Source organism: Aulonocara stuartgranti, assembly GCF_965226115.1.
Source record: "Aulonocara stuartgranti genome assembly, chromosome: 13".
Lineage (NCBI taxonomy): Eukaryota > Metazoa > Chordata > Actinopteri > Cichliformes > Cichlidae > Aulonocara > Aulonocara stuartgranti.
This window is the reverse complement of record NC_138949.1, coordinates 23,210,769-23,234,221: the sequence shown is the minus strand read 5'-3', so window position 1 is coordinate 23,234,221 and position 23,453 is coordinate 23,210,769. Positions and strand designations below refer to the sequence as shown.

General features: G+C 40.5%; 3 protein-coding genes across 7 annotated transcripts; 2 read left to right on the top strand and 1 right to left on the bottom strand.

The window, feature by feature from the left end:
• Window positions 1–1,364: 1,364 nt before the first annotated feature.
• On the top strand, window positions 1,365–6,201 carry dnajc9 (DnaJ (Hsp40) homolog, subfamily C, member 9). The gene is made up of 5 exons (XM_082557476.1): window positions 1,365–1,732; window positions 4,539–4,679; window positions 4,955–5,209; window positions 5,395–5,481; window positions 5,577–6,201. Exons 1-5 carry the CDS (start codon window positions 1,559–1,561, stop codon window positions 5,688–5,690), a joined length of 771 nt encoding a protein of 256 aa, XP_082413602.1. The 5' UTR covers window positions 1,365–1,558; the 3' UTR covers window positions 5,691–6,201.
• Window positions 6,202–6,324: 123 nt separating this feature from the next.
• fam149b1 (family with sequence similarity 149 member B1) lies at window positions 6,325–17,211 on the bottom strand. Of its 3 annotated transcripts, none has more exons than XM_082557471.1 (16): window positions 16,994–17,211; window positions 14,839–14,955; window positions 13,994–14,138; window positions 13,242–13,390; window positions 12,921–13,064; window positions 11,393–11,554; window positions 11,138–11,322; window positions 10,899–11,041; window positions 10,190–10,258; window positions 9,560–9,672; window positions 9,007–9,231; window positions 8,251–8,374; window positions 7,989–8,114; window positions 7,707–7,788; window positions 7,036–7,173; window positions 6,325–6,885 (listed from the first exon to the last, which is right to left on the bottom strand). In XM_082557471.1, the coding sequence occupies exons 1-16, from the start codon at window positions 17,038–17,040 to the stop codon at window positions 6,803–6,805; spliced, it is 2,052 nt and encodes a 683-aa protein (XP_082413597.1). In that variant the 5' UTR covers window positions 17,041–17,211; the 3' UTR covers window positions 6,325–6,802. The 3 variants fall into 3 exon arrangements, with proteins under 3 accessions (XP_082413597.1, XP_082413595.1, XP_082413596.1); XM_082557469.1 differs by having other exon boundaries at window positions 8,251–8,326; window positions 16,994–17,130; XM_082557470.1 differs by lacking the exon at window positions 10,190–10,258 and having other exon boundaries at window positions 16,994–17,130.
• Window positions 17,212–17,551: 340 nt separating this feature from the next.
• On the top strand, window positions 17,552–23,427 carry ecd (ecdysoneless homolog). 3 transcript variants are annotated; one of them, XM_082557473.1, is made up of 14 exons: window positions 17,554–17,956; window positions 18,127–18,369; window positions 18,478–18,595; window positions 18,759–18,846; window positions 19,925–20,103; window positions 20,396–20,588; window positions 20,762–20,890; window positions 20,993–21,118; window positions 21,209–21,294; window positions 21,390–21,493; window positions 21,904–22,162; window positions 22,374–22,441; window positions 22,541–22,746; window positions 22,850–23,427. In XM_082557473.1, exons 2-14 carry the CDS (start codon window positions 18,165–18,167, stop codon window positions 23,084–23,086), a joined length of 1,998 nt encoding a protein of 665 aa, XP_082413599.1. In that variant the 5' UTR covers window positions 17,554–17,956; window positions 18,127–18,164; the 3' UTR covers window positions 23,087–23,427. The 3 variants fall into 3 exon arrangements, with proteins under 3 accessions (XP_082413600.1, XP_082413599.1, XP_082413598.1); XM_082557472.1 differs by having other exon boundaries at window positions 17,556–17,956; window positions 18,146–18,369; window positions 22,850–23,425; XM_082557474.1 differs by lacking the exon at window positions 22,850–23,427 and having other exon boundaries at window positions 17,552–17,956; window positions 18,146–18,369; window positions 21,904–22,146; window positions 22,541–22,725.
• The last annotated feature ends 26 nt before the right edge of the window (window positions 23,428–23,453 follow it).

Here is a 23,453-nt window from a genome sequence, read left to right as displayed (position 1 = left end):
ACTTCCGGAGGTGCAGAGAAGTACACACCCCCATCACCATCAACGGCGCTGCTGTGGAGAGAGTGAGCAGCTTCCGGTTCCTTGGTGTACATCTGGCTGAGGATCTTACGTGGTCAGTACACACAAACAAAACAGTGAAGAAGGCGCAGCAGCGCCTCTTCTTTCTCAGGAGACTGAAAAGATTCGGCATGAGCCCCCGCATCCTCAGGACCTTCTATCACTGTGCCATTGAGAGCATCCTCACTGGATGCATCACCACCTGGTATGGCAACAGCACCGCCTACAACTGCAAAGCTCTCCAGCGAGTAGTGCGGTGCTCTGAACGGATAATTGGAGGTGAGCTTCCCTCCCTCCAAGACATCTACAGGAAGCGCTGCCTGAGGAAAGCGGGGAGGATCATCAAGGACTCCAGTCACCCCAGCCATAAACTGTTCAGACTGCTTCCATCAGGAAGGAGGTTCTGCAGCATCCGGTCCCGTACCAGCAGACTGAGAGACAGCTTTTTCCATCAGGCCATCAGACTGCTGAACACGTCATAGACACCTCAGCTTCACTACTGGAACTTCAACATTATGCACTCCACACTGTATATAAATGCCACTTGTTTTGCACATATTCAACTCTGTATATTTTATATATTTTATTATTATTATTATTATTATTTATTTATTTATTTTTATTTATTTTTTTACTATTTAATTTGTAAAAATGTGTATACACACACACACACACACACACACACACACGTAGGAAAATATTTAGTATACACATCCAGAAATGCATACACTATTATATATTGTACATATATTTATTAGTTTCAGGTTGGCCATTCTTGTATTTTGCTCGTTTGTGTTGTTGTGTTTGCACATCTCTGTTGCTTGTGGGGCTCGCACACAAGAATTTCACTCGCTTGTGCTGTACCAGTGTGCCTGCACATGTGATGTGACAATAAAAGTGATTTGATTTGATTTGATTTGAGTTACATTCCAACTGGTCCTATCTATGTATTCATTTAACTGAGTTGGGGACTGCAAGATTATGGGTACTTTAGTTGTACTGTTTTAACACCAAACATGTATCGTGTAAAAATGTATTAACATTTATAGTTTATAACATACTGGCAACACATTGAAGATGTTAAGTACATGTATACACACTATAAATACTATCTGAAAGACGTTTGGGAAATAAGTAAAGAAAAAAAGTTTTAAAAAGTTGTTCAAAACTATCTTTCCCCAAAGGATAAATCTTGTGTTATCTCTTGTGTAAAAGTGCGCAAGTTTTGTGTGAAAAAGAAGTCATGAAAGGCCTCATTACACATTCTGATAATGTCGGTCACGAGATCCAATCAGAAGACGTTTCTGTATGTTACGCAAGCGCGTTGATGCACGCAGTGGTCTCTGTGACAGGCTAGCGCGCCAAATTGATGTTACCGACAACAGAAAACAAATTAATGCTTAGCTAGCCACAAAACTACCCAGTACACGTCGCGGAGAGTCTTAGGACGAAATTGTTTTCCTGTCAAAGCTCAGACTGAGGCACCTGGTCCGCTGTCAGGATGGGTCTGCTCGAGCGTTGCCAGGAGCTTTTTAAGACCTCAAACTTGTATGAGGTTCTGGGAATCAACAAAGAGGCGACAGAGGCTGAGATCCGGAGGAGCTACTACAAAGTGTCGCTGAAAGTCCATCCAGACCGGGCTCCTGACGACCCGCTGGCCACAGAGAAATTTCAGGTGAACGCTCGTTGTTGTTGTGACAACACACATACACGCAGAGATTAAGCTAGGCTTGCGAGCTAGCTAACGCAGCTAACTGTAGTTGCCGTGAATAATCTCGCACTGTGCCATCACAGACTTCACCCCAGTAGCATCCAGTCGCGGGATTTGGACATGCGTTTGTGGTATCTACATGATTACAGAGATGTTTTGAGCATCCCCCAGTGATACTGAATTTTCACAGTAATTCAGGTGCAAAACAGACTCGTTAGGTAATTTATATCCCCACATATAAGTTACCCTGTAAACTGAATTCAACACTTTGCTTACTACCTCAAATAGAACCTGTATTAGAAAGTCAAGCAGGCTAAACGAAACAGTTGAGAAACTAAGTCTCACATCTATGGTGAGAGCCATTATCCACAAATGGAAAAAACGTGGAACAGAACCTTCCCATCAAAGACTCATCCAGGAGGTAAAAAATAACCCCAAACAACATCTAACGAACCTCACTTGTCTCTGTTAAAGTAAGTGTTCATGATTCAATGATAAGAAAGAGACTGGGCAAAAATGACATCCACTGGAGAGTTCAAAGGCGAAAACCACTACTGATTAAAAAGACCACAAAGGCTCATGTCACATTTGCAAAAAAAACAAACAAAAAACATTGTAATGATCCCCATGCCTTTTGGGAAAATATTCTGTGGACTCACTAGGCAAAGTTGAACTTTTGGTTTGAGTTACATCAGGGTGTAAAACGAAGACATAATTTCATAAGTATGATATGACGTTATTGTGATGGCCGCTGCTGGTTTAGGACCTGAATGACTTGCTGTTATGGATGGAACCATGAATTCTGAAAATGCAGAAAGTCCTGAAGGGGAATGTGTCAAGCAGAGACAAAAAGAAAAAAAAAGAAAAAAACAAACAAAGATTATGCAGTGGCCTAGTTTAAGTCCAAACTTAAATCAGATCCAGATGTTTTGTCAAAAACCTTCCAATGTGGCTGAATTAAAACACTTCTGTTGTAAAGAAGAGCGGGCCAGATTGCCTCCACAGTGATGTGAAAGCCTCATTGCCAGTTATCACAAACACTTGATTGCCATTCTTGCTGCCAGTGGTGGTTAAACCAATTATTAGGTTTAGGGGTAATTACCTTTTCACATAGGGCCATATAGGTTTGGATCGGCTTGAATTCCAAAAATAAAAGTATTTAAAATAGCACTTTGTATTTATCTGGGTTTTGTCTAATATCAAAATGTGTTTAGTGATCTAAAAAATGTCAGTGATATGGGGGGGGGGGGGGGACAGAAAACAGGGGAGGCAAATACTTCTTGCAACAAAACTGTTAATCTAGTGTTGTCAGGTAAAGGCACTTGCTAAGGTATTGGAAGTTATTGACCATAATGAATTAAAGAATGACTTTAAATAATAATAATAAATTTTATTTTAAAGCACCTTTCAGAACACTCAAGGACACTGCACACAGCAGAATAATAAAAACAAGCATAAAAGCAGACAATTTACAAAATCATATAATGCAAAACATAAAACAGATTTAAAATAGCAGAATGGAAAAGGTTATGTGGGATAAGCTATTTTGAACAGGTGAGTTTTGAATCTAGACTTAAAAAGAGAAAAGGAAGTAATATTTCTTATATCAGGAGGTAGGCAATTCCAAAGTCGAGGAGCAGAGCAGCTGAAAGCCCTGCTCCCCATAGTGGCGAGGCGGGGGGAGGGGGCAGAGAGAGAAAGAGAAGAAGATGATTTAAGACGCCAAGCTGGAATGGTGATCTGAACCAAATCAGCGAGATATGGAGGGAAGAGAAGATGAATAGCCTTACATGTATACAAAAGTATTTTAAAATTGATGCGATATTTGACCGGCAGCCAATTAAGCTGTTGCAGGACAGGGGTGATGTGGTAAATAGATGGGGTCCTTGTGATAATAGCAGAGTTCTGGACACGTTGAAGCTTATGTATGGACTTTTGGGTGAGACCAAAAAGAAGTGAATTGCAGTAATCAATCCGAGAAGTAACAAAGCTATGAACAAGAATAGCAGTGGCATGTGGAGTGAGAAAAGGATGGACAAGATTAATGTTGCGCAATTGGAAATATGCAGACCGAATAACATTATTGATGTGTGAATTAAAAGATAAAGTCCTGTCGAGGATGACACCCAAACTTTTCACATATGGAGAAACAGAGACCGGTGAGTTATTGATAGTAACAGAGAAGTTATTAGTTCTGGATAATGTTGATTTAGAGCAGGGGTGTCAAACTCAAATACACAGTGGGCCAAAATTCAAAACTAGAACAAGGTCGCGGGCTAACATTAATATTTATTGAAAAATATCTTCCTCCAGATTTAAGAATTAATCTCTTCTTATGGACTCAAACAAGTTTTGCTGAAAAACTGAATGTGGAACAAGCAAAGCTTAATACTAAACAATGTATATATTAGCTGTATAATATCAGTAGGCCAGCTCTAATAGTAATTTGGTATGGCTTCGCAGGCCACATGTAATTAGGCTGCGGGCTAAATTTGGCCCGCGGGCCAGAGTTTGACACCTATGATTTAGAGCCTGCCAAAAGAAGCTCTGATTTATTTTGGTATATGAAAATGCCTATAATATAAAGGCTGTGGCAGCATCTCACAAATGTCTCTTGTCTAGTTCGTATATGTATATATAGGTGCGGCATTTTACAGACTAATATCAAGTAATGGCCTCAGTTCATCAGTGTTTCAATGCACCTCTAAATCAGTGTGTAATACCATAGTTTTCAGTAAGAGTTGTATTTTGGTGTGAAATGTCCCTACAGGTGTTGGGAAAGCTGTACGCGGTGCTGAGCGATAAGGAGCAGAAGGCTATTTACGATGAGCAGGGAGTGGTGGATGAAGAGTCTGACGTCCTGAAGCAAGACCGCTGTTGGGAAGACTATTGGAGACTGCTTTTCCCAAAGGTACCAGAGCACAGAGTGATTTTTGTTTTTTCACTAACATGACTCACTAATGAGTCACAGTGAATGTTGTTTGTCTGTCTGTGTCCTGGGATGATGTGACACCTGAAGCGAGTCACTTAGAGGAGGAGGTTACAGCAAATATATGGTCAGACTACACCTATGCATAATAGTAAATTGATGCAAGCATAATATATTTCAATTTGTTTGTTTTATTATTAATTCATTAATGTTCATATTAGTCTTCACAACATGCTGTCTTTCCACCCACCTCATAGATCACAGTCCAGGACATACTTGAGTTTGAGAAGACGTACAAGGGCTCTGACGAGGAGCGACAGGATGTGATCAAGCTTTACTTACAGCACGAGGGAGATATGGACGCCATCACCGCCTCAGCTCTGTGCTGCTCCCAAGAAGATGAGCCCAGGCTGTGCAGCATGATCCAAGATGCCATCGATAGTGGCGAAGTAACAGCCTTCCCAGCTTTTACTCATGAGACCGAGAAGAAGAAAAGGGCCCGGAGGAAGAGGGTGAGAGATGTGTTGGTGTTGAATCACAACTTATGTGCAGGGTTTTGTTTTGTTTTTTTGCCATGATTGTTAGATGGCCAAAAGTACTTGTAAAACTTTAATCATTGCTAATAATTTGTAAGAAATGAGTACAAAAGATAAAGCTCCAGTGTCTTTGAGCTTAATGATTGCACCTAACCTTGCAGGCTGATAGAGAGCGCCAAGAAGCAGAGGAAATGCAGAAAAAGATGGGGCTGGACGACCAGGATGACAGTCTTGTGATGATGCTTAAGGTGACAAATGCATGTGCAGATGTTAGAAAGTTTCAGGGGTATAGCTTGTTTATCCTCTGACTAACTTTGCTTTCTTCTTGTTTCCTTCTCTGCAGCAACGACAGCAGTCCAGAGAGCAAAATTTTAACAGTTTCCTGTCTGACCTGGAAGCAAAATACTCCAAGAAAAGTGCCCCAAAACCCCAAAAAGGAAAAAAAGCAAAAAAGTAAAATGTTCTAATATTAGTAGATACAATGTATGTAAGTTCTGGAAGATAACCACATTCACAAAACAAACAACTTTGGAAGAACATTCATATACACAGTTGTACAGCTGCATTCTGTAATCATTGAAATGATCAGCCTCAGTAGCTTTTATGTGACGCTGTATTTTGTCTCATTTGTTTTTTCTGTTAATCTTAAAAAATAAAAAAACCAAATAAATCCAGTTATGTAACACATCATTGCTTCACAGCGTTGTTTATTTATTTATTTTTACAAAACAGGTTAAAAGAAAATGCATTGCAGAAAATTGTTGACTTTTTTTCAAGCTTTGTGGCATGGCTGTCTGATAAATGATCCTGAATACATATAAATTTACCTTTTTGCAGTAACCCTGATGTTACCTGTCAAAGCACCCCCGCTTGGCTTAGCTTAGATTTAAAAACGTTACATCCCGTAAAATGTTTTGTACATACGTGACAAGCTATTTACAAATAAAGTTTTATATCACTGCCTCTTATGTTCCTTTTGCTGTCGTGTCATGCAGTTTAAAACCCACAGCCCCTCTCGTGATTTAAAATAAGCTCGTCTTTTTGTTTTCCTTCCTGTGTACGATGATATGCAAAGAGGCTATGGATAAATGCTTGTCGTGTCCCTATAAAAGATACAGTACCAAACTCTCTGATTTAGCTTCAGAGAGGAAAAAAAAAGTGCTTTTTATCCTCTGTAATCCTGTCGGGATGAATGTGTTATTCCCTGCATAGTGGGTTCCTGGTACAACAACGCAGCACAGAGGATAATATACAGTACGTTCACATATAAATAGATATATACATATTTACATCATACATGAACTAAGGTCTAAATATGCAGCTCATACTGTACATGAAGATGGAGTTATTGTTAATAATTATTTCTGTTTGGCAGCCTCATAAGCTGATTTTTGAAGTACAAAAATAGGGTTTTAACAAAAATATTACAAAAGCAGCATAATATGAAAAAAAGAACCTGCTACTTCTGTAAAACAAAACAGTTCAGTGGGCACGGATGCTGCAGAGCATTGCACTTTGTTGCACTTTAATAAAGATGAGTGGCTCAAAAGTCTGGAGTTTAGAGGCAAACTACAAGCCAGGTCTGCTGGCTCTGGATGAGATGCCTCCTCGGGTGTGAGACCGAGACGGGACTGACGCAGGCACCAGTGGAGCTGAGAGGAAGAATTTAAAAAAAAATTATAATAATTTTAAGTTAATAAACAACCTTAAAACCGTACTTGCTGCTTCAATCTCCCGCATTTATAGTTCAGTTCTGAGGCCCGAGTATGAAAGAGTTTCATCAGCCACTTTAATCTACTGACCTGGGACAGGGGCTTGCGGGTCTGGCTCCTCTTCGTCTTTGATGGGCGAGTGCCCCAAGGGGTGGTGGGAAAATGAGTCCAAAAAAGACGAGCTGCTGATGCCAAGACTGATGCCCGTCACACCGATTCCAAGGGAGTCTGGTGCAATGAAGGAATAAATGAATGGATAAGTTATTAGGCGATGTGCTACGAAACGCGCCTTAAAGTGCATGTTCAAAACAGGAAACGGGCCGAGAAAAGCAGGAGTGTTAGCTCACAGTATCAGTGATTCACTTTACCCCAGGATGAACTGTTGAAGGTTATGAACTATGAGAGCAAATAAAAATGATTGTTTTATTGAAGTATATCCACACACTGAGTCCGCTATAACAAGCAGTATGATAACAATACTGCTTAGCTAAAACTTAACTAGAAGAACAGTAAAGGACGAATGAATAGAACAGAGCTAAAAGTAGCAGTGAAATGAATGGGATTGCATACATACAGAAGTGTATTAGCCTTTTTTTAAACAATAAAATCAACTTTTATTTAACTTTAAATGAACATATTTTGAACATGAGTAGTCGAAGAGGCAGATATAGTCCTACAGAGTGGCGTTCGGTAACCAGGGCAGTGCATCACATCAAAATTTTTAATGGTTTCTTTTCAAATATTCAGGCTGAATTTCTGACCTGTGCCCACAGAGGCTCTGCCTGGCCGCCCCTGCCCAATGTTGTCCAATACTGTGAAGGATCGACGGTATGGAGTATCTGACTGAAAGCAAAGTGAGGCGTCAAGCATGCTTACAATTCAGAATGTTAACCATACCAGCGAATAATATAGAGTTACTGATGCCATTGTGACCCGATCTACAATCTAATTACTGGAAAATAAAAAAACATTACAGGACAGCTTCTCTATGGAGTCAGAAATGAAATGACTGTATTTTCTCTGATGATTAACCAGCATCTCACCCTGTAAGTGTGGGTTGTGTTGGGGCGAGAGAAAACGTCCAGTAGGTGGTGGCGATCCCTCGGAACTGAGCTGCCAGCTTTGTCATTTATAGCACTGTGGGCACGGCTAGATGGGCCCTTCTGGCGCTGGAGGGATATTTTAAAAAAGAAAAAGAGAAAAGGGCACAAAGTTGACTGTCTGGCTTTATCTACATTCATAAAACACTCTCTCTAGGTTTACTGGCACATTACTTAATTATCTACTTGGTGAGAGTGCCTGTACCTGTGCAGTTTTAGATGGCTGCCCTGAGTAAGATGAGTCTGGGTCTCCGGTGCTAATGGGCGGAAGGAGTGTGTTTCTGCTTAGAGGCAATGGTGGAGAGTTCAGTTGGTCACTGGCTGTGGGTCTGTGGATGTGTGGATGAAGACAGTTTTGTCATTTTATCCATGCTTCATTAATAGCTCCCCTTTTTTTAAAGAGATTTCAGAGGGGTTACTGTTAAACCCATAATAGAAGAGAGGATAAAGGCCTAAAGTTTAATTTACCTTTTCTGGGCCCTATGTGCACGGCTATTTATTGTCTAGATGCACATAGACTGCATTTCGTTGCCTTGGACTTGTGACATGTGCAATCACAATAAAGTTGAATTCTATTCTATTCTATTCTAAAATCAAGTTTGTTGAAAGCAGCCACAAATATGTGTCAGACAGAACTAAACTGAAATCAGTCTGACATCCCAGAGAGCAGTTTACACTCTGATTTTCCAACATACTGGGTGCTTCTTCATATGCTGCACAATAGTTATACATGAACAATCAAGCACTAGTCAATCAGTGTGGAAGCTCACTACCCGACAACATCTGACAACAGGCTGAGTCCTGCATGTGGCACTGCCACAGCCATAAGCTGAAATGGAGTCTGTTCTAAAGGCAAGTTCTCTCTACATCTGCAAAACTTCACAGAGTGTAGGAGGGAATGAGGAGAGAAAAAGGGAGCAATGTAGGAACTGGGGTGGGTTCTCGTGATGTTAAAACTCACAGACGTGTCCCGCGGATGAACTCATCCATGGATCCCACTGCGCTCGACTGACTCGGATTGGGAACAAGAGGCAGGAGGGTTCGGGGAGGAGGGTTCCTGCGTCGGGCCGATTGTGCTGGGCGGGACAGCGAGGAAGAGCTCTGCTCCAGGGGTCGGCGAGGGCGAGGTTTGTTGGAGGGGACCGCGCTAGATCCCGGTCTGTGAGACGCACGCTCTTCTGACTCCCTGAGTGGGAAGGAAAGAGAGCAAAACACGTTCGATGAATAGTCTGTTTGCAACCAGCCAACTGGCTGAGGACTCTGCCAAACAAGGTGTTAGGACCAGGGACAAAAACACTGCATGAATGATGCTCTGTACCTCTTGTTCTGCAAAATGTGTTTTTCAGTAAATGGAAAACTGCAAGATATCTTTGTCTCTTTTCTCTGAGTTAAAGATTTAAATCACATATTAGAATTCAGAATTGTGCTAAAATTAATTTCCCTGTTTGTTTTTAGTTTTTTCGTTTTTTTTAAAGCCACTGCTCACAGGTTAAGACAGTAATATGTGATCATACTGGCTTCTATCCGGCACACCCAGGTTCCTCTGCTGAAGGGGGATGCTGTGGATCACGATGAGGTCGTTCAGGTTGTGCTGAGTCGCGGCTGCTCCTACAGGGACTCTTCCAGCCTGGGGTTTGGTGTGAGATGAGTGACAGATAGTAATGAGACAGATGGGATGAAAAGTAAAAGATGGAAATGATTAAGGGGTCAAGGAGGGGAGGGAGATAGGAGGGGACAAAACACATAATATAAGAAGAGGCTAATAGGGCTAGTTATTTCCATATGTATAGTGCAGAAAAATTGCCAAGAAATGGTTATTCGTCATGCAGTGATGTAAGGAGGGCCCCATATTTGCTATGGCACCAAAAAGACAACAGTCATAACACTAAAAATGCAACAAAAACAATAAGTAGCAAAATAATACATTCCAGCACTCTCCTAAAAAAGGAAGGCTCTAACTACAGTTAAACTTGTATACGTTTAAAGTAAGTTGCAGGTAATGAAAAGGATAAACAGATGGCGACGCTTCAGTGTTAATCAACAGTCACAAACACGTTTAATCTAGAGGTAAAGATAATGAGCCGCTGTGGACGGCATGCACACAGCACGCCACCATTTTGGCTCTAAGTGAGGGAGTTACATACACTGGAAGGCCTTTTCTGCTTTTTGGATTTCCGCCTGGACTTGTGCTTTGAGCCCCTTGACTTTGTGTTCTTTAAGTGAGAGTAGAAGAGGACATGTCCAAAGAAAGAGACAGTGGATAGAAAGGAAAGGAAGGAAGAAGTGTAAGTGAGAAAGAGGGTAATAAGAACAGAAGAAAAATGGATAAAAAAATAAAAAAGAATGACCAAAAGAGATGAAATAAGACAAAATACATTGGCATGGTGAAGAGTGGAAAGTGAAGAGGGAAGAAAAGAAAACAGTTAATGAACTGGAAGCGCTGAAAGAGTGAAGAGCAACAGGCAGAGGTAATAATTAAGTGTGAACTCTGGAGGAGACACATATGACTCTAGGTAAAATGAGTCTTACCTCAATCCATACAAAAAATGTATTCATTAACTCTATAAGACTAAACTTGCCAATTCAAATGACTTCTTTTCAATTACTACATTGTCATTATTAAAGTGAAAAAGGCGCCACATAATAGCGACACTTTTTTAAATATACAAAGGAAATCTATAACTATTTATGTTCTTCTATTATAACATAGTCACTTAGTTTGATGGCATCTACTAAAAGGAAAAAAAAATTAAATTTTGACCCTCCTGATAGTCATGAAAGTGAAACGAGGCCCACAGTCTGAACTCCCTTAGACGCACCCCGGTTCCTCCCATTACTCCTCAGACCACTGACCTGGAACTGTGTGCCAGCTGTGAGTGGGGGCACCCGGCTCTGGCCAAGTTTGGGCAGCATCGTGGGCAGCGTGGAGAGCAGCATAAAGGGATTCTGGAAATCTTGCTGCACGGGGCTCAAGTTCCCAGAAATATTTTCATCATCTGCCAATGACAAATTTAAAACTGTTGTGCATAAGAATGTCGATTTGTTAATTAGAGTTCAGCCTAACGCATGCAAACCAGTCAAATTCAGCCTACGTGAAGTGCAGCATTCCCAGTGGTGTTGAACCAGCTCTTTCATGCAGCCAATGAGCTGCCGCCACACATCATCAAACAGCAGATCGAGAACAGCGTGGCGGCGACACCGGTATGGTGAGACTGGGGGCAGACATTTATGCCTCCGACTCGACTCGGAGCAATCCTGTTCCCACTGGTCATCCTCCCTGCAGAAATAGGATCTTATAAGAAAATGAACAACACATAAACAGCAATTCTGAAAACAGAGTAACTTACAAGTCTGTGCTATCAAAAGCAAGATATTCCTCCATCTGACCCTCTAGTTCAGTCACTCTATTCTTGTTATGGCTGCCAATGCCGCTGGAGGTACCAGGCTGAGCGTCCAAGTCTGGTGAATTGGATCTGATCAGATGTGCTCTCCGGCCCTGCACATTCAACCTTACCCCCACCAAGAGAAGACGAGACTTAGTTAAACAAGGTCATTTCCATAAAAACTAAATCCCTCAAATTCAGCAGACAACCACATCTTGAAAAGTAGAATTAACATAATTTTAATATGTACAAACAGGCTTAATCTAATCTCTTTTATATCAACTCGATTTACGGAAAAACTAGTTAGATAGCAGAGCAGCCTAATTCCTACTAGTCTATCAGTTAAAAGTGTGAGTCAAAGCATCATTTTCTCAGAACCATGATACCCACCATGACTTTGGCTCAGATTATTAATTAAAAAGCCAGAGGATCTAGGTCACAAAACCAGAGTCAGCCAGGACTCCTCTATAATTGATGCAAAAACAGGAGTAATCTGGACAGCCAACATCCACTCAAGACAGACAGACAGAGGCATTGCAGTTTTTCTTTAAATAATAAAGCAAGATATGGCTCTTTTGGGCTTTGAACATACATAACTGCTGTAAACTGTTCCATAGTTAGTTAGTGTTAACAGAGTTTATTGACAGTAATGGCTGATAATTCTTGTCTCTGCTGTTTCAGAGTATAAGCTGAAGACTGACTGATAAAACAAAGTATAATGTCCATTTTAAGCGGCAGTGACAGGCTGTTCTGAGTAACGTCTGACATTCCTTCAGCCAAGAATGATAAAAGCGATAACATATCAGCCATAATTATGTGGACACAAATCAAACATAACAGCCTAAGATACTATCTAAACTCCACCCTCCAAGATAACGCTAGATCAGATGGTGAGATACCACTCACACACGCAGAGATATCTTCGTATATCTGAGAGAGATGCAACAGATAAGAGATAAGATAAGATAAGATAAGATAGAACTTTATTAATCCCTCGGGTGGGTTCCTCTGGGAAATTCGACTTCCAAAAAAAGCACAGCAACGACCAAAGTTACAGTTACAGAACTGTTATATATATATATATATACACACACACACACACACACACACACACACACACACACACACACACACACACACACACACACACACACACACACACACACACACACACACACACACACACACACACACACATATAAATACAGAGACAAATATAAATAAAATATACAAAGGGGATAAATAGAATAAATAGGAATAAAAAATAAAAAATATAAGTGAATTGCACATTTCAAGTATTGAGTCTATTGCACTGTTGACTATTTACAAAAAGTATTGCACAAGGTATTGTACAGTGAGGTGCAGAGGCACTACAGCTTAGTTGTTCCCCCCTCCTTTGTCCTCCTGTTTCCCCTCCCTCTCCCCTCCAGAGAGGAGGTGATCTCTAACCTTATGTATCGACTCAGTGCAGAGTTGAGACTTTGAGACTTACTCTGTTCCTTCCCTGTCTTTCTCCTGGGGTTTAACGCTGCTTTCTTTGCCCGCTGACAGCCTGCTGGAAGCGCTGCCTTTCCCTGAGGTAGTATACCACTGGAAGCCTTCATCACTGGGACACAGCAGCTGAGTCCCCAGGATACTGAGTGACACACACACACAATGAATATGTAAAACAAGTGTGATTCTGTAGAAGAATGGAACACCTTCACAGGTTTTTCTCCACAATCAGAATTAGTCTTTGATCCCACTGCTGCCCCATTTCATTGGGAATTTAAAAAAAGGGCTGGCAGATGATAGGAGACGGCGGATTAAATACCGAAGATGAGGGAAACGTGTGGCCCACTGCTGACATTCATCCTGGAGCCCCTGGAGTATCCCTCCCCCACTGCCTCTTCCCTCATAAAGATCTTTGTCGATCTCCTCAAACATTTGCTGCACCTGCCGTGATGCCGCCTTGTCAAACTCCTATGGGATGGAAACAGGAACACAGGAAAGAGAGTTATTCTTCACGACTAAAACTCCCCACATTTTACTTACTGGCAACATATCGCTATTCAATGCAAGCAACAACGTGCATGATAATTAGCTCCTACTCTCTTGAGGTGCATTCAAGTGTCAAGTTGTTCATGTCATAAAAAAAGGTCAGGGTGGAGAACGATGTATATTTAAAAGATGTCTCTTAACTGAGAGTTTTTGCTTCTCAGAAGCAACTTGAGGACAAAGAAACTAAATAAATCATTGAGTCCTAAAAAAGTTTTGTAGAAACAGCTTGGTCAAGCAGAATCAGACTTTGTGTGTACAAACAAACATCCACTATACTATATAAATACTGTGTTCATCTGTCTTCTTCTAAATGTTTCCACAAATTTGTGAAAAAGAGGCAAATGTTAGTGATTAAATGAAAATCTAACACAGGACTGCAGCAATGTGTTTGTGTCTATAATAAGACAACAGAAAAAAAAGAAGAAAATCAACATATCTAGTGTTTTAGTGTGCACAGTGTGTACATCCTTTGTTTTACAGACAGAGTCAGGCTGACATCAACAGTTTTCTCGTGAGCAGACTTACATCGTAGCCCCAGGAGAAAACAGAGCTCCTCTCGGTGGAGATGCCAGTACCCGTGGAGCTGTGAATACCTAACCAGGACTGGCTGGAGTCTACTGAGATGACAGTGGGGCACTGAGAGTGGCCTGAAGCAGCAGATGTCTCTGAGCTAAGCACAAAGACAAAACCGTTATGTAGCCTGGCTGTAAAATCAATGTGAAGAACCAAATGCCCTATATGAAGTGTCCTGTGTTTCTAGCACTCGTTCTTCCTTTTCAACACGCGATTTCTCTTTTCATCAGTTTTTCTTGTACCAGAAGAAACGGAAGAAACCAACAACTTGTATAATCTGAAAAATAAGCCTCTGTTACTCCGCTGAGGGAATCGAACTGGTGTCAGCTGCTGATATTATCAAGGTGGAAAGTGTAGGCCAAATGTCAAGGCAATTGAATATTCTAACAGGCTGCCTCATATTTTATTCTTTTAACTGCGCATCTGAAGGAGGCAATGTGATATGAATTAATCCACTGCTTCTGGGTGTCACATAGCAAGAGCCCTGAGAATCAGTTGTCTGCTCAAGATGGTGTAACATTACAAAATACACAAGCATGAGAATGTGTGTATGTGTGACTGGTTGCAGGCTGTTTTATTTCAGCCTTATTCTGGTGTTGCTTAGGTTTGTCTGCTTACATAACAGCCAAGAAGCAAGGCTTGACTACTCTGCAGTCATTTTGTAACATACTCTAGGCACTTATTTGAGCACAGAGTTTCTTAAGTACCACTGTCTTTGTTCTCACACAGATTTCAATACAATACTGTAACAAGCCTGGCGTGTGAGTCCTTCTGCAGAATGACCAGGACTCAGTTACCTGTTGTGCGCAGAAGCAGCTTCCTGCAGGTCATGGAGGTAGCACGGAGGGGTTTGGTTGTCGTCTGCTTCTTCTGGAAGAGGATGGTGGTCAAGGCTGCTTCGAGACAACCCACGACTGCAATAAAGACAGATTTAGAGCATTCAGTGAAAAAGCAATCAACAAAAGAGTGTGCAATTGCATTTTGGGATGCTAGGGAAGGATATTAATATGTCAGCTCCAACTACCAAGTCTGAATCTGAACACTGTGTTGAAATACAATAGAAAAAAGCATGCATGCAACTAAGGTGTGCAAAAGCTCCATTACCATGAGTCTTATTAAAATTATTTTTGCAATGAGAAACACGGCCTTTATAAAAGGGAATGATAAGGTCAAAGCAGATTACGATGGATCTAAAGGAATCAGATGTAGAGTCCCTATTATAGTCACTGATGAACTTATGGCACATATACAGTGCTGTGAAAACTATTTGCCATCCTTCCTAATGGCTGATTCAGATCATCAGTCAAATGTTAAGATTCGACAAAAATAACTCTGGTAAATACAACATTGAGTTTTTAAATGGATGTATGGGTAAAAAAAATAATTGCTCCTAAACCTAATAACTGGCTTTGCCACCCTTGGCAGCAAGAACTGCAATTTAGAGTTTGTGTTTGCGATAACAGGCAATGCTTAAAATTCACTAGGGAAGAATTTTGGCCCACTCATCTGTGTAGAATTGTCATAACTCAGCCACACTGGTGGTTTTTTGAGCATGAAAGGTCATGCCAAAGCATCTCAATCAGATTTAAGTTCAGACTTTGACTAGGGCACTGTAAAACCTTAATTTGTCACCTCCATTCAGAATGCATTTGCTGGTGTGTTTCGAATTATTGTTCTGCTGCAGAATTCATATTTCCATCAATTATGCTTCATCTAGGTCCTGGGGCAGTAAAGCAGCCCCGGACCATCATACTACCACCACCATGTTTGAATGTTGCTGGCAGTTCTTTTTATGAAATGCTGAGTTAGTTTTACACCAGATAAAACAGGACATAAACCTTGTACAACATTCAACTTTTGTCTCATCAGTCCAAAGATTCTTTTCTCAAAAGTCTTCATGAAGGGATCACCAAGATGTTTTCTGGCAAACGAGATGAGGCTTTGTTTCTTTCTGGTCAGCAGTGGGTTTTGCCATTGAACTCTCCCCTGCATGCCATTTTTGCCCATTTTCTTTTTTTGTTGTTGTTGCTGCTGAATGATGATCACTGATCTTAATTGAGACATACGAGGCCTGCAGTTTTCCAAAAGCCTTAGAAATGGCTTTGTCACCATTTCCAGAATAAAAAAAAATCCAGTGAATTTGTTTCTCAGCTGTTTTTGAGTTTATGTAGATTGTGGCTCAGTGTGTTGCTTTTTGAGATCTTTTGAGATCTTTTCACCCACTTACTTAAATTATTTCTTAATTCAACAGGTCTGGCAGTAATCAAGCCTGGGTGTGGCTAGTGAAATTGAACACAGCTTTCCAAACAATGTGGTTAATTTATGGCATAACAAAGGAGGGCAAAGACTTTTTCACACAGGGGCAGGTAGGTTTGGATAGCTTCCCCCCCCCAAATAAATGAAATCATTTAAAAACTGTATTTCACGTTTAGTTGAAATCTAAATCTTTGTTTAATATTTACTCATATTTGTCTATTTTTTTGCTGCACTGTAATATGACAAGATGACATGAAGAAAACAGACACCAGTGAAAACAGCTGGAGATTATGTGTTTTTTAAACATTACACTGTGATTACACTTGATTCCATTGTATCTGCCCATAGTGTTGGTTTTGTATCTCTTATTGACTCAATCTCATTAAATAAATGTCTACATTTCATTCTTATGGCTTGACAGCTTTCTCTGGAGAGAAAATAAATAGAGTGGGTGGTATGAAATAAAAATGTGACAATCAACTGAGCTGATTGCCATGTTCACATTGCATCTGTCTAAAGTAGACCACGGGCAAGCTGGAATATCGCCACATCGATCAACACAAATAATCATTTTTACTCTTTCTGTCACTAGTGTAGGTTAACAGTCAATCATCAAACCCCCCTCCACTGAATAATAGCAGCATTCAATAACCGTTAGGGAAGGAAAAAAATAAAGAAATTATGTCAGCTACTCACATCTCGAGTTTGTGCGATACAGGTCTCCGGTTGTATCGTGAAATCATTCTCCTTTGCCTCCGTTTTATATGCTCAAACCCTCTCCTCTCCTCCTCGCCTCCACTTCCAGGACGCTCAGGGAACGGTTCAGATGGAGCTCTGACATTTCCTCTAATATTAGCCCGCAGATACTCTGGATAGAGACGCTGTTTCTTAACGGCTGCAGCTAAGCTACGTCCAAAAAAACTAAGCTAGCTACTGGTACGAGGGTGGCCAGATTATTAAAAAAGGCACAAATAGCATCATACAATTTCCACATTCCCTCATAAAATAATACTTGGTTTACTAAATGAGCATATTAGGTAGCCCAGAAGTTCACTATTAATTACGTTTCTCTTGCTATATATATATGTATATATATACATACATTTTTTTTTAATGAGTGTTTAACGTTATTGGAGCAAGCTATCGCCAGCTCATAGGATATTCTTTGCTAAAGCTAGCATCACCACCAACAACAAAAATAACGCGGGTGTCATGGATACGCAGCTTTGTTGCCCCGAGGGATCGCGGGAAATGTATTTCAGGCCAACTAAATGTTTCTAGAAAGCCAAAGGCTGCATACTTCAATTCCCAGCATTCATTGCAATAGCAAGTTGCGTTTATAAAATATATTCGCCGGTCCTGTAATTTTAACTAAACGCAAGATGTGTATTCATCACATTTAGTGGAAAATTAGACTTATTATGTAATTTGCATTTATGTAAAGTAATGTAAAGTATTTTTTGAATCGGTAAAACCGCTACAGAAACAGAAGGTAGGAACTCTGTTTATTATCTGTTTGGCGAGGACGACTGGAATTCGTCGTAGGACCTAAACAGTTACAGATGGCGTGAAAGAAACGTATTTAGGAATAACCGTAATAAGAGCCGCTCCAGAATATACTAACACAACATAACCAATTTAAAAGGAAGACAAGACAAGGTAAGGCCGAATGAAGCTTTCAAGAGGTTGTCGTGACAATCACTAGTAAAACGTTGAGTTTATCTAGAAGCCTACGATTTCCTCTCTTTATTTATTTCCATCTAAATTTAAAGTCATAATATAAAAGCAGACATTTCCGACCTTTCATATGTCTTTCCACATCGCTTTAGCGTCGTATCTTTTCATTAGGTCTTTTAAAACTGCTACTATGGAAGCTCTGCAGAGGAGAATGATTGAGGAGGACATGGTCCAGTACAAGCTCTTTTTGATCCAGCCAGGCAGCTCTTCTTCACAGCAGACTGAGGAACGTCTGACACATCTAGTAGAGGAGATTTTGGCAAAGGTTGCCCCTCTTCTGATACAGTACATCTGGCAGCATCAGCCAATCAACCTCAAGTATCACCCTGAGAAAGGTAGAGCTTTTTCAGCACCCCAGAAAGGAAGCAGCATGCTGTATGTCTTTACGTGGTTAACACTCGGTACACACACTAACGGCTGGCGTGTATGGATCTCATTCACAGGAGGCATTCCTGCTCACATTGGTGGAAGCACTCAGTTTGGAGACAATGTTGAGGACGAGTGGTTTATCGTTTATCTCCTGCTGCAAATCACGGAGGCTTTCCCTGAGCTTGCAGCAAGGTAAGGGTGATCCTGATCATAGTTTCTAAATATTTATAAACTCAGAGCAGAGTTTGCACAAAATAATAAAACAAAAGTATCAATAAATAAATAAACACACCCTATTAAAATTCTCACCAGTCATTTATGTCTTTGTTTCCAAAATAATTGTTTATATGTGCAGAGTTGAGGATAATGATGGGGAGTTTCTTCTGATTGAAGCAGCAGATTACCTTCCTAAGTGGCTGAATCCAGACACAAGTGAAAACAGGGTGAGTTTTCCACATGACATGGCAGAGTTGACAGTACTGGAAGCACTGTATGTTTAAGCCCAAATAATTCACTGCCTCCCACAGGATACTACACAGTTATAAACTGATCCCAAGGCAAGCTTTAGTTTCATTTTAGACCTCCCTACTGATACGTTGAAATGCAATTCACAACACAAGGGTTGTATGTCAAAATAATTTTCATTTTAAATAAAAAAACAGGAATGTTAACTTTAATTAGTGCTTAAAATGGTTGTCTGTAAAGACTTTCTCATCGGTCAACTCTCAGAGCTTAAAGAAAAAGGCTTATTCCGTAATGAATGACTGGCAAGAGCCCTCCAGCTATTAAGGGCATCTACCTCCAACTGTACCTGCATACGGCCCACGACATCATCGAGAATCACAGCCATCTGGCACACCAACTAATCTGCTTGTTTCCCATTAAAGAACAGTCTTTCTTATCAACCAAGTGTTTGGTCAAGTGTTAATCTCATTGTCATCTTCAAGTTTGGACAGAAATGATCTGACACTTTACTGCAATGCAATGTGCATGCCAGGTTAAATAATCCCACTGGCACTACTGCGTACACTTGTCACTGCGCAATTTCTCATGTGTAGTAACGCTGCATACTGCACGCCTATAATTTTAAGAATGTGTATCCATTTATGACTTTTAAAAATTCTATTTCTGACTCTAATAGTATTTTAATTTTAAATTTAAATTGATTTAGTGTTGTTTTTTTTTTTTTAAATCTTGTTAAATTTTTAGATGCTTGGTGACTTTTTTCCCTCATCTTGTTAAGCACATTTCATTGTAATGTTGACTCTGTGTTAAGCTCAACTTACAATGCACCCAATTGGATAGAATTACTTATCATCATGCTCATTTTTGTTTGTTTTCAATTTGACTTTTCCTGATTAAAGTTAATGCTTAAGTGGAATAAACCAAGCCTGGAATGAACAAGCTTGAAAGAAAACATGTAAAGACTTACATGCACAGCCCTTTTAAATTTTGTTTACTTGACACTGCCAATTTTTTGCTAAGTGTAGGCTTTTTTGAACCACTCCTTTTCTTTCTCAGGTCTTCCTATACAAGGGAGAGTTGCATATCCTTCCCTGCCCATCTAAATCCACTTCAGTGGGCTTTTCAAAAGATGTGGTACCCAGTGTGGCACAAGCTCTGGAGCTACTTTACACCCACCCAGAAGTCTGTCGGGCAAGCTCCAAGATTTCTTTAGCACTGAAGAAGAGACTAGAGGGGTAAGAGGGATTCCACATATAATCAATATTCAGTATTCAAAAGCAACATCATGATAAATACTACTGACAAAGTAACTCTGCATGCGTCAACTGGCACTCAGCCTATTTCAGTTACATAGTTTCCTTAGGGATAAATAGAGCATTCTGATTCTGTGGTTTCCAGCTGCATAGACAGGGAGAGCACTGGCTACATGATATTGGCTATTTAAAACATCAGAATACAGGGTGCTGAATCACTGTTGTGTACTAGAGGAATACAGTTTTGTAACATATTCTTTTTCTTTCCCCTCAGGTATCCAGGGAAGATTAAATCTGGCCTCCACCGTGCCCACTGCTTCATACCTGCAGGTATTGCCACTGTGTTGGCACAGCGACCAGACCTCATTGCACCTGCAGTTTCAGCATTCTACCTGCGGGATCCAGTAGATTTGCAGGCGTGTCGAACCTTCAAGACGTTTCCTCCTGATACACGAGTCCTCACTTTGGTAAATACATCCATGTATATCTGTACTTTTTAAAAGGTAATATCTTTGTTCAGAACTGTTCTGTGTTGTTTTATAAATGCTTATTTTATGTACAGGACTGTAATTAGTGATTTGTATTTATTTATTTTTTGGGAGGGCGTCTGTTTCCCCTAACCTTGAATAAATATTTTCAGGTGACGTTCACCCGGTGCCTGTATGCCCAGCTCCAGCAGCAACAGTTCACCCCAGACCGGAGGAGTGGTTTCACCTTACCTCCTCGTTCTCATTCCCAATACAAGGCTCATGAGCTTGGCTTGAAGCTGGTGATTCATTATCTATCTTTGTACTTCGTACTTTGTACTGCAGATAACAGGGTTGTTTTATTATGTAAAAGTCATAATCTTGTGCTCATGCTGTACTCCCAGGCCCACGGCTTTGAGATCCTGTGCTCTAGGTGCAGACTGCCTTCATCAGAGCCTAATGCCCCAGTCAGTTGTAACCCACAGTGGAAAGGCTTTATGGAGAGTTTGAGTAGGAATGGCTACTTCCATGTATGTCACTTTTTTTCATGCATGCACTTTCATGAATTTATCTTTGGAGCGCATTTTTAAAAAATGTGTTTGCACTGTTGTCAAATGCAGGGAGAACTGGAAGGTTCAGCACGTTACAGAGAACTTACAAGATCAGCAGAAAACTTCTTCAAACAGTCGGTTGCCTCAAAATCAAGGTAAAGACTTAAGCTGTTCACAGTGTGAATATGTATGCCAATGTCATCTAAGATATCTATTTGAATGAACCTTTTGTGTGTGTGTGTTGCCTCAGTGCTTTGTCCCCAGGTGAGGAGGTTCTCCAGCTGCTGCACAGCTGCGAACCATTCAACTTGGAGGAGATGAAGAAAAATGAGTCACAGCTCCCCCAAGAGGACAGTGAGTGAAAATCATGTCTAGAAACTGGCAAAATCTTATTTAAATAATGTGTGAGTGTAAATAATTGTCTTTCTTAATACTGAAAGACATTAGTCACATTTGCCAAGTGATCCATGAAGGCACAATGTGGGGATACTTAATTTAGACCTCAGTTAAGTGTAATTTTCCTAGCTAGGGTAAGAACACCTGTCTGTCTCTGGAAGATTTGTATGTTAGTTGTTAAGCATTGTAACTTTTATATGACCTTGCTAGAAAGTGAGCATTGCCTTTGTCTATCTCAGCCACCTAAGATTCTTTGCCTTGTGCCAGTTTCTTTCAGTGTCTGTCCTTTTGTTATGCTTCCCTCATTTTCTCCATTTTTTTCTTACGGACATTTCCCATAATTAGTTTTTCTCTTTGTCAACCTCCAGGTGATAGCTGGCTGGATATCACAGCTCAGGATTTGGAGCAGCTGTTGCAGGAGAGAAGTGGGGGTAGAGCTGATGTTGGCAGCCAAAACTTGAGTTCCACCAAACAGAAACAGCATGCCGGGGATGCAGAGGAGAGGGGAAAGGAGAAGGAGGACAACTTAGAGGAAGAGGAAGCTGGTTACAGCCTGGTAGCTATCAGTCAAGGGATGAAGAACTTTCTCAAGGCCATGTCTTCGCATGAAGGTGCAGAACTGCCCTGGTGAGACTAAGTGACTTTGTAATCTTGTTGATTTTTGTTCATATTTAGCCAAAAATATATCAGATTTTAATATCCATATGGATGTAGTATGAGCATAGTTTTCCCTTAATGGTCTCCCTGAGCTGTAAATTGGTATGTGTATATTCTTGCAAGCCTAATTTATTTAGGCCTACATTGTCATACTGACAGTCTTTTTCCATTTCTATTCCAGGAGCAGTGCAACCCAGCCTTTTAATATTGATCCAGACTCAATGGCCAATGCACTGGGAAGACTACTTGGTATGTAATTTGCCAACAGTGAAATATGTGGTATGAACTTGATACAATTTTGTTTTTAAAATCATTAATGAATTTGTCTTTTTTTTTCTTTCTTTCTAGGAGGCAAAGACGAAGAGCTGGATTCAGATGATCTTGATGATTCTGATAATGATGATGATGAGGAGGAGGTAGAAGAGAAAGAAGATGGCTTCTGTGGTCAAGCAGAGATGAAAGGAACAGAAACTCTGGACAGTCTCAAAAGATATATGGACCAAATGGATGAGGAATTGATGAAGACTAATGTAGGACAAAGCTTCAAGCGAACGGTAAACTCTCGTAACACGCCTTCCTTTGCTAAGATAAAAACTATTCAAAAGATATGCGCAGGACACAGGTGTCACCCTAAACCTATCTTTATCGTATCTGCAGAATTACAACAAGGCAGGAGCAAGCGGCGACTCCTCTCACCCTTCTGCCAGAGATGATCTCCCAAGGGATAACAAACTGGAGGAGAAAGAGGAGGAGATCGAGCCCTTAGATGTGGATGTCAATTTGGTCACAAACTTGCTGGAGTCCCTCAGCTCCCAGGCTGGGCTGGCAGGACCAGCTTCCAATCTGCTGCAGAGCTTGGGCATACATCTACCACCCAACTCTGATCCCGCATAAAGGGCAGGAAGTAGAATCAAATAATTTATATGTGTCATTTGACCTAATGAGATGTGGGAAGTTAACAGCACAGGAAAGACCAGCAGCTAAATAAATAAACACCAGACACAGTGTGCTTGAGGGAAGCACTGAAATTACTTGTAACACAGATGAAGTTAATATTTAAAAAAAAAAACTTAAATTCATCTGTTTGAAATTACAGTTAACTGAAAGTGAGATTTTGCAGCAAATGAGCATTTTTATCAGGTTAACTGTAAATTTTTAATACCTGTTGCTTTGTGTCATTGTTGCATGCACTTATGGTGGTTTTTGTTCTACTACAAAAAATATTTTTCTAAATAAAGCCATTTTTCATTCTTATTTTTTA